The 14822-nt window shown below is 40.5% G+C and overlaps 1 protein-coding gene across 1 annotated transcript in view; it reads left to right on the plus strand.

The window, feature by feature from the left end:
- LOC141432488 (cyclin-dependent kinase-like 4) overlaps positions 1-14822 on the plus strand; it is a 66095-nt gene that overhangs the window by 36437 nt on the left and 14836 nt on the right. Inside the window, 6 exon segments of the mRNA XM_074094072.1 lie at positions 11006-11076; positions 11078-11120; positions 12062-12204; positions 13252-13347; positions 14173-14304; positions 14518-14649. Coding sequence (XP_073950173.1) covers positions 11006-11076; positions 11078-11120; positions 12062-12204; positions 13252-13347; positions 14173-14304; positions 14518-14607 — 575 coding nt within the window. The 3' untranslated portion in view covers positions 14608-14649.

The raw sequence follows: 14822 nt of genomic DNA on the forward strand, positions 1-14822 counted from the left end.
ATTTACTGCTAAAAAAAAAGGGATGAAATAAAAAAAGAAATCGGAGGCGGTCGCCCATCCAAGTATTGAACGTCCCATTCCCTCCTATTAAGGATTAGTAGTTAATTAATGATTACGTCCTATTAAGGATTAGTAGTTAATTAATGAAATGCACGTGTATTTTTTTATTGAAATAAACAACTTTATTTTTTTAACGCGGCCGATGTTGGTTAACTCCACAGAACTATTTAGTGACATTTCCGTTTCTTACATTTTCAACCCCCAGGGCTCTGCCAGTTTACTTAAATGAACCTTTACAACTATAATACGAATATAATATTTTACAGCAAATACGCAATAATTACTTAATTGTGTTTTTCCCAGAGTATGAAGAATAAACGAAACAAGTCAAATAAGCAAATATACATTTTTCACAAACGAAGATGTTTATTTTGACTTTTCGAGCAAGATCAAAGTTTATATTGAAATAAATGTAGTTTGTTTTTCATACTCTTTTACCTAAAAAATCAGCAAATTTTAAATACATACACCTACACTTATAATAGGTAGACATTATTTTTTCTGACCCAACGAAGCCGAAAATACGAAGTGCACCTAACCAAACCACAGAATAAATAATAGTACAAGACCTAACGCTCTTGCTGTCAAACGAGAAACTTCTTCAGGTGTTGCAAACGCTTATGTGCGTCCGTTATTCCGAATACCTGCAAAATAAGGTGGTTGATTGTTAACGTATTAGACAATAAATTTAAGGCACAACTCACATTTTATTTTAGCCCTGAAAGCCAGAGTAATTTAAATTAATTGTAAAGTTAGATTTTTAGATGCTTTGAATTAAATTGCTAATCCACTTAATATGTATCTTTTATTTTTAATGCATTGCGTCTGACGTGCGAGACCGGGCAGAGATTAATGTTGTGTGTTGTTAGCTACATTTAACTTTAGCGCCGTACCCAGGCCCTGTATACTGCGAAGTGCTAAACTCGAACTTCGTATGTTGCCGTCCCGCTGACGCTTATGTCATTTAATACGCGAGTGAAAGGGACGGTGCGATACGAACTTCGATTTTCGAGTTTTGTAGTAGCCCCTCTGCTTTAGAATAGGACGGACCCATATTTTCCCGTGGGTGACGTAAAAGGCGACTAAGGGTTTACATCTATAGACGCGGTATCGGCTTAAGCCGACCAAAATTTTGTTGTGAATCCATACCTACTGTATTTATATTGTCATAAACGAATGTTCTAGTTACTATTATTACGTATATACTGTGGTAACCTATTATTCGCCATGTAACATTTTAGTTAAGTGTACAATTGTTGTTAATTAAGGCTGGTTGGTTTCCTGAATAAATAAATAAATAAATAAAAAAACGCTTTATGTCCTCGCAAAAAGAGCGAAAAAGACGTCTTTCCGTCGGTAGACGTCGTTTTGGGTCGTAGCGAACGACCCCATCATACCGGGGGCTTGAACCAGACGTGCTTAGTGCTTACCCTCACCCTACGACTTACTCGTGTGCTAGCGACGCGGTTGTTTTTTTTATATAATAAATGTGTTATTTTTATTCTAATTAACTTGTTTAATTACACATCCAAGGCCGAGTCGATTGACGTTTTTTCGCTCTTATTGCGTGGACATAAAGAGTATTTTGATCGGCTAAAGCCAATTCCGCGTAGATAGGTTTAGCTAAGTACGAAGTGCAAAATTCTGAGTACGTGTCTTGCCGCCCCGCTGACGCTTTTTTTATGAAATAGGGGGCAAACGAGCAAACGAATCGAATGATGGTAAGCGATTACCGTCGCCCATGGGCACCTGCAACACCAGAGGAGTCACAAGTGCGTTGCCGGCCTTTTAGGTATTACGCTCTTTTCTTGAAGGCTTGAAGGTCATATCGGTCCGGGAATACCGCAGGCGAAAATAATACCGCTTATATTATTTAATACGAGAGTGAGACTAGTAGCCACCCAGAGACCTACTCCGAAATTCGAAAATCGAAGTTCGTATCGTACCGTCCCTCTCACTCTAGTATTAGATAGTATAAGCGTCAGAAAGACGGAACGTCACGAACTTCGATTTTCGAATTTCGGAGTAGCCCCGCAGGTGCACAGATATTTTCGACGTTCGCGTTCGCATGAATGTTTTGAAACAACTCTCGGTTGCAATGAGGGCTATCGTTTTTTGTCTCACTAGATGGCGCACTGTTGCGTGAGGTTTTTAAGTGTGGCTTTCAGAGTCTGTTATTACGGGCGTTAAAACAAAGTTTAGATTAAAATCATATTTAACACACCTTAAAACCGTACCATAAAAATATCGAGCAACCACAGTGTTGCTTAGTCCCGTTTTGTTCGGAAAAAAGGGAGGACAAAAGTTTCCGAAAGACAAAACTGTCTCAAAACACAGACATTCATTGCCCCGTAACGCATAATTGCCATAATTAATTTCATTCATTGCAAAATATTCACAAAATTATTCTAATTATAAATAAACCCGTGTAGCTCACCCAAAAACTATGAGATTTGACATTTCGAAGACCTCACGCTACACTAGCGCCTCTAGCGGCGAATTCATTCGCGATAGCCCTCATTGCAACACGTGCAGCCGGCCGGCGCGAGCGCAGCTCACGTGTTTGGCCGGAATTATGCGCGCTGAGGTCGCTGGCTTTAGGTACACAGAGTTGACGTTAAAAATAAAAATGTATTTAAATGTATTTACTGAACGCAAATCTAAGTTTTTTTTTGGTTTTCGCGTCATACTTCCTGGCGGTGACATGGTGTCGCATGGAATTCAAACTCACATCAAAAAAATGTACGGTAAATGTACTAAATTGTACGCTTAAAGTATTTTTTTTAACTAGCGTACAATTTAGTAGGTACATTTTTCGTAATTTTTTTCTGATTCCCAAGAAATTGGAAAAGTCGACTGCTTCATAGTGAAAAAGATAGCGGCCGCCAGAAAGTGCCCTTCCTGGCGGTGACATATTGATCACTGTTTTCTAGTAACTACGGGTAGTACAATTTTTTTTAACCAGCGTACAATTTAGTACATTTTTCGTACATTTTTTTGATGTGAATTTGAATTCCATGCGACACCATGTCACCGCCAGGAAGTTGACACGATTTGTTCATAAACAGTGGGATTATTTTTACGAAAAGACGAAAAAAGCAAAACACTTTTTTTGGGGTTGGTTGAACTCGAAATCTCTTCACTCTGCGACACATGCTTATATTCATATTCATACTAATAATATAAATGCGAAAGTGTGTGTGTGTTTGTATGTTTATCCGTCTTTCACGTCGAAACGGAGCAACGGATCGACGTGATTTTTAGGATATGGTATCATTAAGAATAAACTATCATATATTTTTTTATCATACATACAGTCGGAGTAAAAAAAGATTCGTCACCTTAAGATCTATTTTCCTTTGCTCAGTATGAGCATAATCTGCTTTACCAATTGAGAGTATGACATACTGCATCAAACTGTCAACCTGCTAAACATAATCTTGTTTAAAGGTGACCATAGCAACCCTACCACTACACCTTGGCACTGACAAACGCTGACAATTAAATTCAAATTCAAATTCATTTATTTATTTCGTCAGCATAGGTAGGTATAGTTAGGTGACAAACAAACAAGAGCGCAAGCTATGATGTGCCTGTCGGCGTACGAAAACATTTGAAGAGACCTGGCAGTAGATTACATAAGATGGGATATATAGGTTAATTCAGATGACCAAATTAATACTTAACAGCGCGTAACTATTCAACTAAAGGAGCGATATGTTACACCATTCACCTGTTTAAATTAGACGTAGGGTGTACAGTTAGCAACAAAAATATACTTAAATACGTTTGAAGTTCCAAAAATATGTATAAAGGACTGCATTGCCTGAACATTAAGGTCGTGTATACATATTTTTTGCACTTTGGCTGTATTTATATCTTTGTTGCTGCCTGTACCTGTCCCTATGCGTACCTACGTGAGAAAGTATTCGTTCGCGCCCAATGTCCATTAGAAAAGTTGAAAACCACCGAGATTGTCATTCAAAACTTCAATATCTCAAAAACGGCAGAACCGATTTTAATGAAACATAGCTGAGAATTTGATGTCACGTTAAAAAAACCGCATCGAAATCGGTCCATCCGTTTAGAGCTACAATGCCACAAATACAGACAGACATTTGCGTTAAACTTATAACAGCCCTCTTTTTGCGTCGGGGGGTTAAAAAAGAAAAATATCCAACATATCGAAAATGTACAATCAATACATTGTTACGTACAGTCCTGCACTAATATTTGCCACAGCGGAGCGTGCAAAAATATCTGACACGTCGCACCGGCTCTAGAAATAGAGTCGTATCAGATACCAATTTATGTACGCTTTGTTGTCCATGGTATTGGTGCTTGTTTTTTTCTGGTTGGTGCGCTGGAACGTTTTTTTTTCTTTAGCCTCATTACCAGTTCATTAGCCTGTCATGTTATTACTTATTAGCCAGGCAATATATTGATCCGGCAAACAGTCGTGCAATGTGGCGTGTGGTCGCGAAATGCGCGGCCGTGGCACCGTTGCACGTGCGCACGCGTTGACGACACTGCAGGGCTACTACGAAACTCGAAACTCGAAGTTCGTATTGTACAGTCCCTCTGACACTTATACTATTTAATACGAGAGCGAGAGAGACTGTACGAAACGAACTTCGAGTTTAGAGTTTCGTAGTAGCCCTGCTGAGCTGCACGCACACGTCACGAGATAGCCATAGCCAGGTGCGGCCACATGCAGTCGCTCGTCGCTCGTTTGCAGCGATAAATCTTATCACGTGACCCCATTTTGAATTTTACGCTACTCAAAAAAGTAGCGTCAAGTCGCCGCGTCGAGCAGCAGCGTCAAGATCGCTGCTTGCTCATTTCTTAATCTCATTTACTTAGTAGCAGTCGTGGCAGAAAATTACAGCGTCTTTGCCGAAATTGAAAAGGTTTTTTTTCCAGCGATAAAGCTCAACATTTTCAGCTTTATCGCCGTCCAGATTTGACTCTGGAAACGAGCGTCGAGCGACTTGCATGTGGCCGCGCCTATACATAATCGAAAGCAAAAAGAAAAATTAAAGCCAGCCAAGAGCGTTTCGGGACACGCCCGAAATAGGGTTCCGTAGCCATTACGAAAATATTAAGTAATATTTTTCTAAGGATTTCGTAATTTGTACGGAATATTCCAAGTTTAGGTATATTTTATTACCTTAGGCTGCTATTTACTCTTAAGAGCGTTTATTCCTGCTGAGCTGGCAACTTTGCATTTTTTTTAGTTTTTCTCGATTATTCCATAAAAATTAAATGAAAATTAGAAATGTTTTCTGATAGAACACTTCTTAATATATAAGTTAATGTGTCTACTCCAATAATTATTCGTGATAGACTTTTATATTCCTTAAAAACGAATTCGTGTTTATGACCGGTTTTTACAGCTTTCTAGCATTGGTAGTCCCTGAGCAAAGCCGCGGACGGACAGACAGACATGGCGAAACTATAAGGGTTCCGTTTTTGCCATTTTGGCTACGGAACCCTAAAAAACCATACGTCAAGGTCGTAGTTATTGAATAACGGCTAATTAAAACGTTACTGTCTTTTTAACCCCCGACCTTAATTGTACTAAGTATTATGTTGTTACTAGCTTTTGCCCGCGGCTTCGTCTGCGTGGAATTCGATTATCGGGCACTGTTCCGTCGGCAACTGTGCATTTTTTTGGGATAAAAAGAAGCCTATGGCACATTCTGGCCCATACTATCTCTATGCCAAAAATCACGACGATCCGTCGCTCCGTTTCGACGTGAAAGACGGACAAACATACAAACACACACACTTTAGCATTTATAATATTAGTATGGATTCTGTCCCCCGACGCATAAAGAGGGGCGTTCTACTGATGTTACTTAAGTAAGTCTTAAGACCTAGACGTGGTTCATCATCTTTGTTATTTAGGACATTATTTCAAAATTCTTCAAATTCATTATTCAATTAACAATTTGTACTTTATAAAGTACATTCGGCCGTTATTCCTCGTGTTAATTGGTCCTTTATAAAGTACGCGAGGGCTCAGGAGGATAGGGCCAGAAGTGGTTGACCTGCTCTTAAGCAATATGGCTCTCGCGCTCGCGTTAGTAACTCTACCTAACCGTCTCTTAGCGACAGTTGCGAAACACGCGGTTTGCAAAACTAGAATACCTTAGGTATTGTATTAGGAATAAGTACGTTAAACGTAGACGATTACCTCAAAACTGAACAATAGGTAGCTAACAATGTGAAACGTTTTAGCCATCGTCATTTGTTTATTACAGGTTACGTATAGAACAATAGGTGGGGAGAAGCCACAATATAGAAATCTTTCATAATGCGAACTGCTAAGGAATGGAATTCGCTCCCATCGTCTGTATATTTCCGGATAAATACAACCTAGCTAGGGCTCTCCAAGGCTAGAGTGAATAGGGTTACTGAACCAGTGAGATACCTATACCTTTGGCCTCATCCGCGCTTTTCAGTAAAGAGTTAAGTTAGTTTCATGTAAAAATTATCTTCAGTGCCCTTAGTGTAACTTTTCGGTTAAAAAAAACGTCTCGATCGCGTAACATCGCAAACTTTCCGCTAGAGGCGCTGTGCCCTTAGTGTAATTTTCGGTTACAAAATACGTCTCGATCGCGTTCGCGTTAAAATCTCAATTTGTATGGAAACACGAACAGCTTGACACCAATTGACCTAGTCCCAAACTAAGCAAAGCTTGTAGGTACTATCAAGAACCATATATGTAGTATGGTCCTTGGTACTATGGATACTAGGCATATTATATTATAGGTATTTTGTATAATGAACTGTAACTCTCATTATATTTTATATTATAACCGTCAGCGGGACGGCAAGATATGAAGTTCGAATTCTGCACTTCGTATACTTACTTCGTTTTTTAGCATCAGAAGAAGGTAAGCGATCTTGATTTATTTTTATTTGAAAACACTTTTGAAAAATAAGTCACAGCAGTTATTTAACAATAAGCCGGGACATAATGATCATTTTCATCATTTAAGCTCTGAAAGTAGGTTGCATTTAACTTGAAATCCGTGTTGTAAATTCGATTTACATCTTTAGGGATGTAAATATATGAAATAGGGTTCCGTAGCCATTACGAAAAATTAAGTACTTAATATTTTTCGTATTTTATACGGAATCTTCCATAGTTTAAGTATATTTTATACCTTAGGCTGCTATTTAACTCTTAAACTACTAATAATTCTCAAGCAAACTTAACCGTTATAGTTTTCCTTGAAAGTTTGATATGCTTACTACCATCCTGATTTTTTTTTAAAATTCCACCCACCGGTTTAGATTTTAGTGGGGAGCTAGGGGACGCTCGATTTTAATGAAAATTTGCACTTTAAAGTTGAATATTTCGCAAACAAATCGCTGAATCCAACGATACCCCACACTATAGGGTTGGATGAGAAAAAAAAATATTGTACAATTTTGTCGGCATAGTTTACATATAATATCCGTGCAAAATTACAGCTTTCTAGCATTGTTAGTCCCTGAGCAAAGCCGCGGACCGACGGGCAGACAGACAGACAGACATGGCGAAACTATAAGGGTTCCGTTTTTGCCATTTTGGCTCCGGAACCCTAAAAATCGAATGGTGCTCCTTTGTATTCACGAACTAGTAAAAAAGGAGATTGTAATGCGTAATACTTCCCTCCAAACCTCCATGCTGGCATAATGCTGCTGGCCAGTGCTGGCTGATTGAGCCGAAGAGTGCGAGACCATTTAAAAAAAAGACGGTTTGGCGCGATAAATTTTCTTCCGCTCTGTTACAAATTGCGTATACATTTATAACGGTTTTTCTTTATTTCCTCGCATTTGTCATGAAAAGTAGTGTTCAACTCAAGTACGTAAATGATCAATTAGGTACACCCGCGAACTATAAGCACCCTCGCTCGCTTTGCCTGCTCGTGCGCCTAAATATCTTGGGTGTAATTGATCACTTACAACCCTTGTTTATTAATCTACTATTATATGCTTTTGGTATCGTAAGTAATATGATAGTTAAGTACCTACTTACTGTTTTTTTTAAAACGTTTTTCAATAAAAATACTAGTCAAGATTGTTTACCCTTTTTCTAATGCTAAAACAACGAAGTATAGTAAAGGGCCTGTATCTATTAGTTCCTGGCAACCCTATGTCTGGGTCATTGCTCTATGTATTGTATGAATACTAAACATATGTACTTACCTACAACTTTAATGTTTATACCAACTTACCTTCACTGACTTGTTTCTATTCGATTGTACTCATTAATACCAACTAGGGTTTTGGCCTCTGTCAAAACCAGGTTAACCGGAAATATGTCGCAATAGTAGAAGATGCGTTTAAGAACGACCTTCACCGAGCTGGTTAATGGATGAAACGTATTTTATATTAAATTTAATATGTCAATAAATAATATACTACACTTTCGATTGGTATGGAATTTGTCTATTAACCAAACCGTATATATTTTTTTAAATTATTAATTAATCATATCCTGGACTGAATTTTTTAGACAACCCATATGCAATATATTTATTGACATATTAAACTATAATATTATAAATGCGAAAGTGTGTTTGTGTGTTTGTCCGTCTTTCACGCCGTAACGGAGCGACGGATCGACGTGATTTTTGGCATAGAGATAGTTTATGGGCCCGAGAGCGACATAGGCTACTTTTTATCCCGGAAAAATGCACAGTTCCTGAGGGAACAGCGCGCGATAACCGAATACCACGCGGGCGGAGCCGCGGGCAAAAGCTAGTATAAAATACGTTTCATCCATTAGATAACCTGCAGCTCGGTGAAGGTCGTTCTTAAACGGATCTTAGACTACACTACAAGTGGACGCACCTACTAAAATCAATTTAATACCTACTTGCTTAAAACATTTAGGTAGAGGCAAAGTGCTGAGACTTCAAGGTTTTGCTCTGTTTGTGAGTAGGTATTCTGTGTACAAATTACGGTTGCTGTATACCATACTAAGATATACAATACACAGTCATGATCATTTATAACAACACCATTATCATTATCAACATATCGGGTGTAACGACCAAAAAAACAGGAAGAGAGAGAGAGAGAGAGTTGTGAGAGTAGTACAGTCACCAGTATTAATATCTGCCACAGCGGAGCGTGCAAAAATATCTCTGACACGTCCTTCCGGCCTAGAAATAGAGTCGTATCAGATATTTTGCACGCTTGTTATGTCAGATATTAGTGCTGGTGACTGTACCTACCTACTTTTAAATAACACTGTTATCGCGACCAACCGTCTTTAACGGCCAAAATAGCTGGCCACTTCAATGACGTTATAAACGGTTTTGACTGCACATATTATTTACTAGCTATTGCCCGCGATTTCGTCTGCAAATAATTGATGTATAAAGATATGTAGGTGAAAAACTTAAGTAAAACCTCTGAAACCTAAACCTAAAACATAAGTAGGTAAAGACTCTGTCTGCGAAGAATTTGTTTATTTAAAATGACAATGTCGGAGATTTTTCAACTTTTCTACTAAGTTTGTTGGGTTATAAAATTAACGTAAAATACGTTAAGTAGTAATTTTAATTCTAAAACGTTCTGCTCGAGCCAGCGTCGTGCTGGCGAGTATTGATTGCCTTGCAGAAGTGGAGTACGTTCACCTCTTAGGACTAGTTGACCACAGGCTCTTAAAACTGGCAAGCGAGGCCCTTGCTCCATATGGGTTTAATTATAAGTACCAAATTTTTAAGTGTTGTCAAGGTTCTAGCATTATTTACAGGTGCAGGACGTTCTCTTTTCGATACCGCCTAGTTAAGTGTTCGGGTACTTGACATTCCTATGTAATTTTGACCAATATAAGATACTTACGTCTATTAATAAATCATCATCATCCCAACCTATATACGTCTCACTACTGGGCACAGGCCTCCTCTCAGAATGAGAGGGCTGCGGCTATTGTGCCCACGCGGGCTCAGTGCGGATAAAGTTCGCATCTTGAGAACCAAACCGTCATTAAACAAAAGTCTCTTCTAAAAATGACACACACACAAACACACACACACACACACACACACACACACACACCACACACACACACACACACAACATCACGCCTGTACTCCAAATGGGTAGGCGAGCACACGAAACGTTACCGCTTCGGAGCCACTTTCAGCAATTTTAGGTTTTAAGTTTGACAAAAACGGTACAATACTCGTAGTGACGGTTGCTAGACTGTCGCCTACGGTATACCTTAACCTATATCCTCAGTCGCCTCTTACGACATCCACGGAAGAAATGGACACGTGTAATTCTAACCCGACACCACACGGGTGACAAAAATGACACTAAGATTTTAAAACATAGTTCAATTTTGCGAGCTGACCTATTACGTGTAGTGACGGTTTGATTCTCAAGGTGGTGAGATGGGCTCATTTGAAGTGCAGGTATAGTAATTAATAAATCATGATTTATTTTTATATTTTTTAAACTTATACTTTCACTACCTCCGCTTTCGTTAACTTCTGCCTCTGCAGAGGCGAAGCTCTTCGCCTCCACCTCTGCCTCCGTTACGTACAACCCTGAGTGATACATTTGACAGTACAGTCACCAGCGTCAATTACTTACTGACACAACAAAACGTCCATAAATATCTGATACGACTCCATTTCTAGGATGTGTAGGATGTGAAGGGATGTGAGCTGAGACCGCTTCGTGATTTCGCAATTACCTTCTCAAGATTAATATTTACTTTAATACTTGTTTATTTTGTGTTGTATGATGTAATTTGCGAAGTGCGAATAAAGGTTTCTATTCTATTCTATTCTCAGATATTTTTGCATGTGCCGCTGTGGCAGATTTTAATGCAGTACAGACTGTACAATCAGTGACGAAATAAGCATTCCGGATTTTGTACCCGGTACTTTGTTACAAGGATGCCGTAGCTAATTGTGGTGTTCGACAACATGTCCAGGCCCCGGCGAGAGCTACACGGACTACGTGGCGACACGCTGGTACCGTGCGCCAGAGCTGCTGGTCGGGGGACACCATGTATAGCACGCCCGTCGACGTCTGGGCCATCGGTAAGTAGCAAGACAACATGTCTAGGCAGGTAGTAGGACAACATGTCCATGTAGGTAGCAGGACAACATGTCCATGTAGGTAGCAGGACAACATGTCCAGGTAGGTAGCAGGACAACATATCCAGGTGGGTAGTAGCAGGACAACATGTCCAGGTAGGTAGTAGGACAACAAGTCCAAGTAGGAAGTAGGACAACATGTCCAGGTAGGAAGTAGGACAACGATTTCCAGGCAGGAAGCAGGACAACATATACAGGTAGGTAGCAGGACAACATGTCTAGGAAGGAAGCAGGACAACATGTCCGGGCATGTAGCAGGACAACGATGTCCAGGCAGGAAGCAGGACAACATGTCCAAGTAGGTAGCAGGACAACATATCCGGGCAGATAGCAGGACAACATGTCCAGGCAGGTAGCAGGACAACAGAACATGCCCAGGCAGGTAGCAGCATTACTCGACATATTGTATTATTATTAGTGAGCCCCTCCAAAATTTCAGGCTGCGACCGCGCCTGCACAAAGGTTCCACCTGATACGTGATTCAGTTTTCTCGACTGTACAGCCAAAGAAACTGAATCGCTCACTTTTTACCTTGATTTAGCGAAATTGATTCATTTCTAAATCTATATAAAATCTTACGTAACGTACGAGAAATCTTACGTGCTCTTTTTACATTGGCGTAAAGGGAATCAAAAATGTATTTTAATTACGTAGTTAATGAACGGCCCCTTATTGCACGTAAGTAGGTACGATCCGATTACCAGCACCAATATCTGGCACAACAAAGCGTATATAAAAAATCTGACACGACGCCACGTCGACACGGTAGGACATGTCAGATATTTTTTTACGCTCCGCTACGGCGGATAAATACAATGCAAGTGACTGCACTAAGTGAAGCTAAATAAACACGCGCCTGAATAAATTGTGTGGGCAATCCCCAGGCTGCGTGTTCGCGGAGCTGCTGTCGAGTGAGGCGCTCTGGCCGGGCAAGAGCGACCTGGACCAGCTGTACCTCATCCGGAAGACCCTCGGGGACCTGCTGCCCCGGCACATGACCATATTCTCGCAGAACACCTTCTTTCAGGTAGGTAGTATTGGTGAAATATTTTTTAAGAATCGGTTCAGTGATTGCAGATATTACCTTCTACTCGTAGGTGTAAGTATATTCAAAAACTATTATACCTACTTGAAGCAGCGTTTCCACCAATAATCTGCGAGGATGTGTTTTCATTAACCAATAGAAACGCTTTATTTACCTATCCTCGCACAGCACATCTCTGGTGGAAACAGCTGAGCGGAGCGAGGCGAGGTAAATGAAGCGTTTCTATTGGTTAATGGAAAACATATTCCTCGCACATCTCTGGTGGGAACGCTGCTTAATTAGATTCAGAAGTCGATACCTAAGTATACATACATATGTATACTTGTATTTACTAGTAGATTATCTACATAACGATCACATCAAAATCGATTCATCCGTTTGGAAGCTAAAGCTAACGACACCACAAACATAGTGATCTAACTTACAACATCCCTGTTGCGTCAGTAGTCGCACTTTTTACAAAAACTCATAAGTACCAATGGGGCCCAAGTTTCAAAGCTTTAACTGCAGGTCCATCATCTCGATCATCATCCGCCGGAAGACGTCCACTGCTGAACAATGCCTCCCCCCTTAGAACGCCACAATGAACGAGAACTCGCCACTTGCAAATATAGGTATATACCGGTTCCCCGCAATAACTATGCAAGTTCTGATAAACACAAGCTGAAATGAATCCCCAAAAGTTCAGGCTCTATTGTTAACGGCATAGAAGCGTGTTCAGATATTTTTGATCAAATTTTTGCTCACAACTTAATGAACTCTACTGTACCTAAAGACACTTTTATTATGTACTGCTTTTGCCCGCGGCTCCGCCCGCGTGGTATTCGGTTATCGCGCGCTGTTCCCTCGGAACTGCATTTTTCCGAGATAAAAAGTAGCCTATGTCACTCTCGGGCCCATAAACTATCTCTATGCCAAAAATCACGTCGATCCGTCGCTCCGTTACGGCGTGAAAGACGGACAAACACACAAACATACAAACACACTTTCGCATTTATAATATTAGTATAGTATGGATATGGATTTCAGGGCATGGCGTTGCCAGAACCTACGACGTTAGAGCCTTTGGAGAACAAAATACCGCAACGATACGCCCACAGTGAACTAATTTTAGACTTTTTAAAGGTAAGATACTCAAACTCACTGGATCCTAATTTGTTATCAGGGTAATGAGGTGGCAACATTGGTGTGAACGTCTAAGGATAGAGACTTCGAAATTCTAACTCGCTATTGACGGAAACACATCCACTCTTCAAGCATTTAGCTCTTGCGCTCCACTATAGGGGGCTACAAAGGCAAACTAAATGGGGTGGGTAAGAGTTATTGGTGGTGTGGCGGCATATCAACTCGTTTCTCATCAGGTTGTCTAAATTTTTTGACGTCATTGGACCAGGGTCGGATTTAGAGGGCTGGGGAGGCCTTGGGGCAACAAAGGAACAATTTTGATATTACTGAATGCCCCCCCCTGATTGAAGTTAACAAACTGAATAAATAGTAGTTTACTAGTGTTACTCGACGGAATTAAAAAAAAACCGAAGTCCTATTGTGGGGGCCCCTCTTTTGTGGAGGCCCCGTTGCCCTCCCTTAAATCCGGCCGTGGCAATGACTGACTTCATTGGTGACACAATACCAGCGGGCGATGAGGTCGTCTCATACGCCTATATTATTGTTCTTAAATACTGCCTGACAGCAGGGCTACCACGAAACCCGAAGTTCGTATCGTACCGAAGTGTTAGAGGAACCGCACGGCACGAATTTCAAGTTTCGTAGTAGCCCTGCTGATGACAGTAACTACGAAAATTCCAGATAATACATCTTCATTGTTGTAAGGGATTTCATGATAAACCGGGTTTCATGTAGCTACGAAATTGAGACAGCCAGTATCACCTGTCTCCTGTCATGTTTGCGGGATAAAGCACTATGGTTATCCATAAATTGTGGTCTGTGCAGAATTGCCTAGACAAGGACCCGATGATGCGGTGGACGTGCGAGCAGCTGCTGCGACACGCCATCTTCGAGAACTTTCTGTTTACCGTGCCGCACGCAGACCACGCCGACTACGAGCGGGCCCGGCGGCAACAGGTAAACTAGCTGGCACTAGGGACTATAACCCTGAGCTCATCAGGCAGAAGATTAGACTAGATATAGAGTATTTTACTTAGGAACTTTTGTCATAAGGTGCGAGAAAATCCACTCTCCCATTAATCCTTACCAGAAACCCCATGAAATTCGTCCCGGATACTATATCCGGTTGGAAGGACCATTTGACAGACCTTTCTCCCGTATCCTTTCTAGAACATTTTCCTACACGTGAACGATGCGACCAGTGCGTCAGGGCAGACGGACTCGAACAGCGGAGATGGCAAGAAAGAAAAGAAGAAATAGCTTTTGGCGCTGATGATGGATTAGTCTACTCTAGTCTAGAAGGTTTAATTAAAAGTCTGCAGTTGCCTTATAGGTACAAAATATAGATTACGGTAATTAGAGAGATTAGAGGTAACGTTTTATAGATACCCGTAGCTGTATATCTAACTTAGGTAAATTTCTTGAATATTAGAATAATGGGCCCAGTTAGAGTAAATAAACCGTCTACATTAGTC

This window comes from Choristoneura fumiferana, chromosome 11 (genome assembly GCF_025370935.1).
Source record: "Choristoneura fumiferana chromosome 11, NRCan_CFum_1, whole genome shotgun sequence".
Lineage (NCBI taxonomy): Eukaryota > Metazoa > Arthropoda > Insecta > Lepidoptera > Tortricidae > Choristoneura > Choristoneura fumiferana.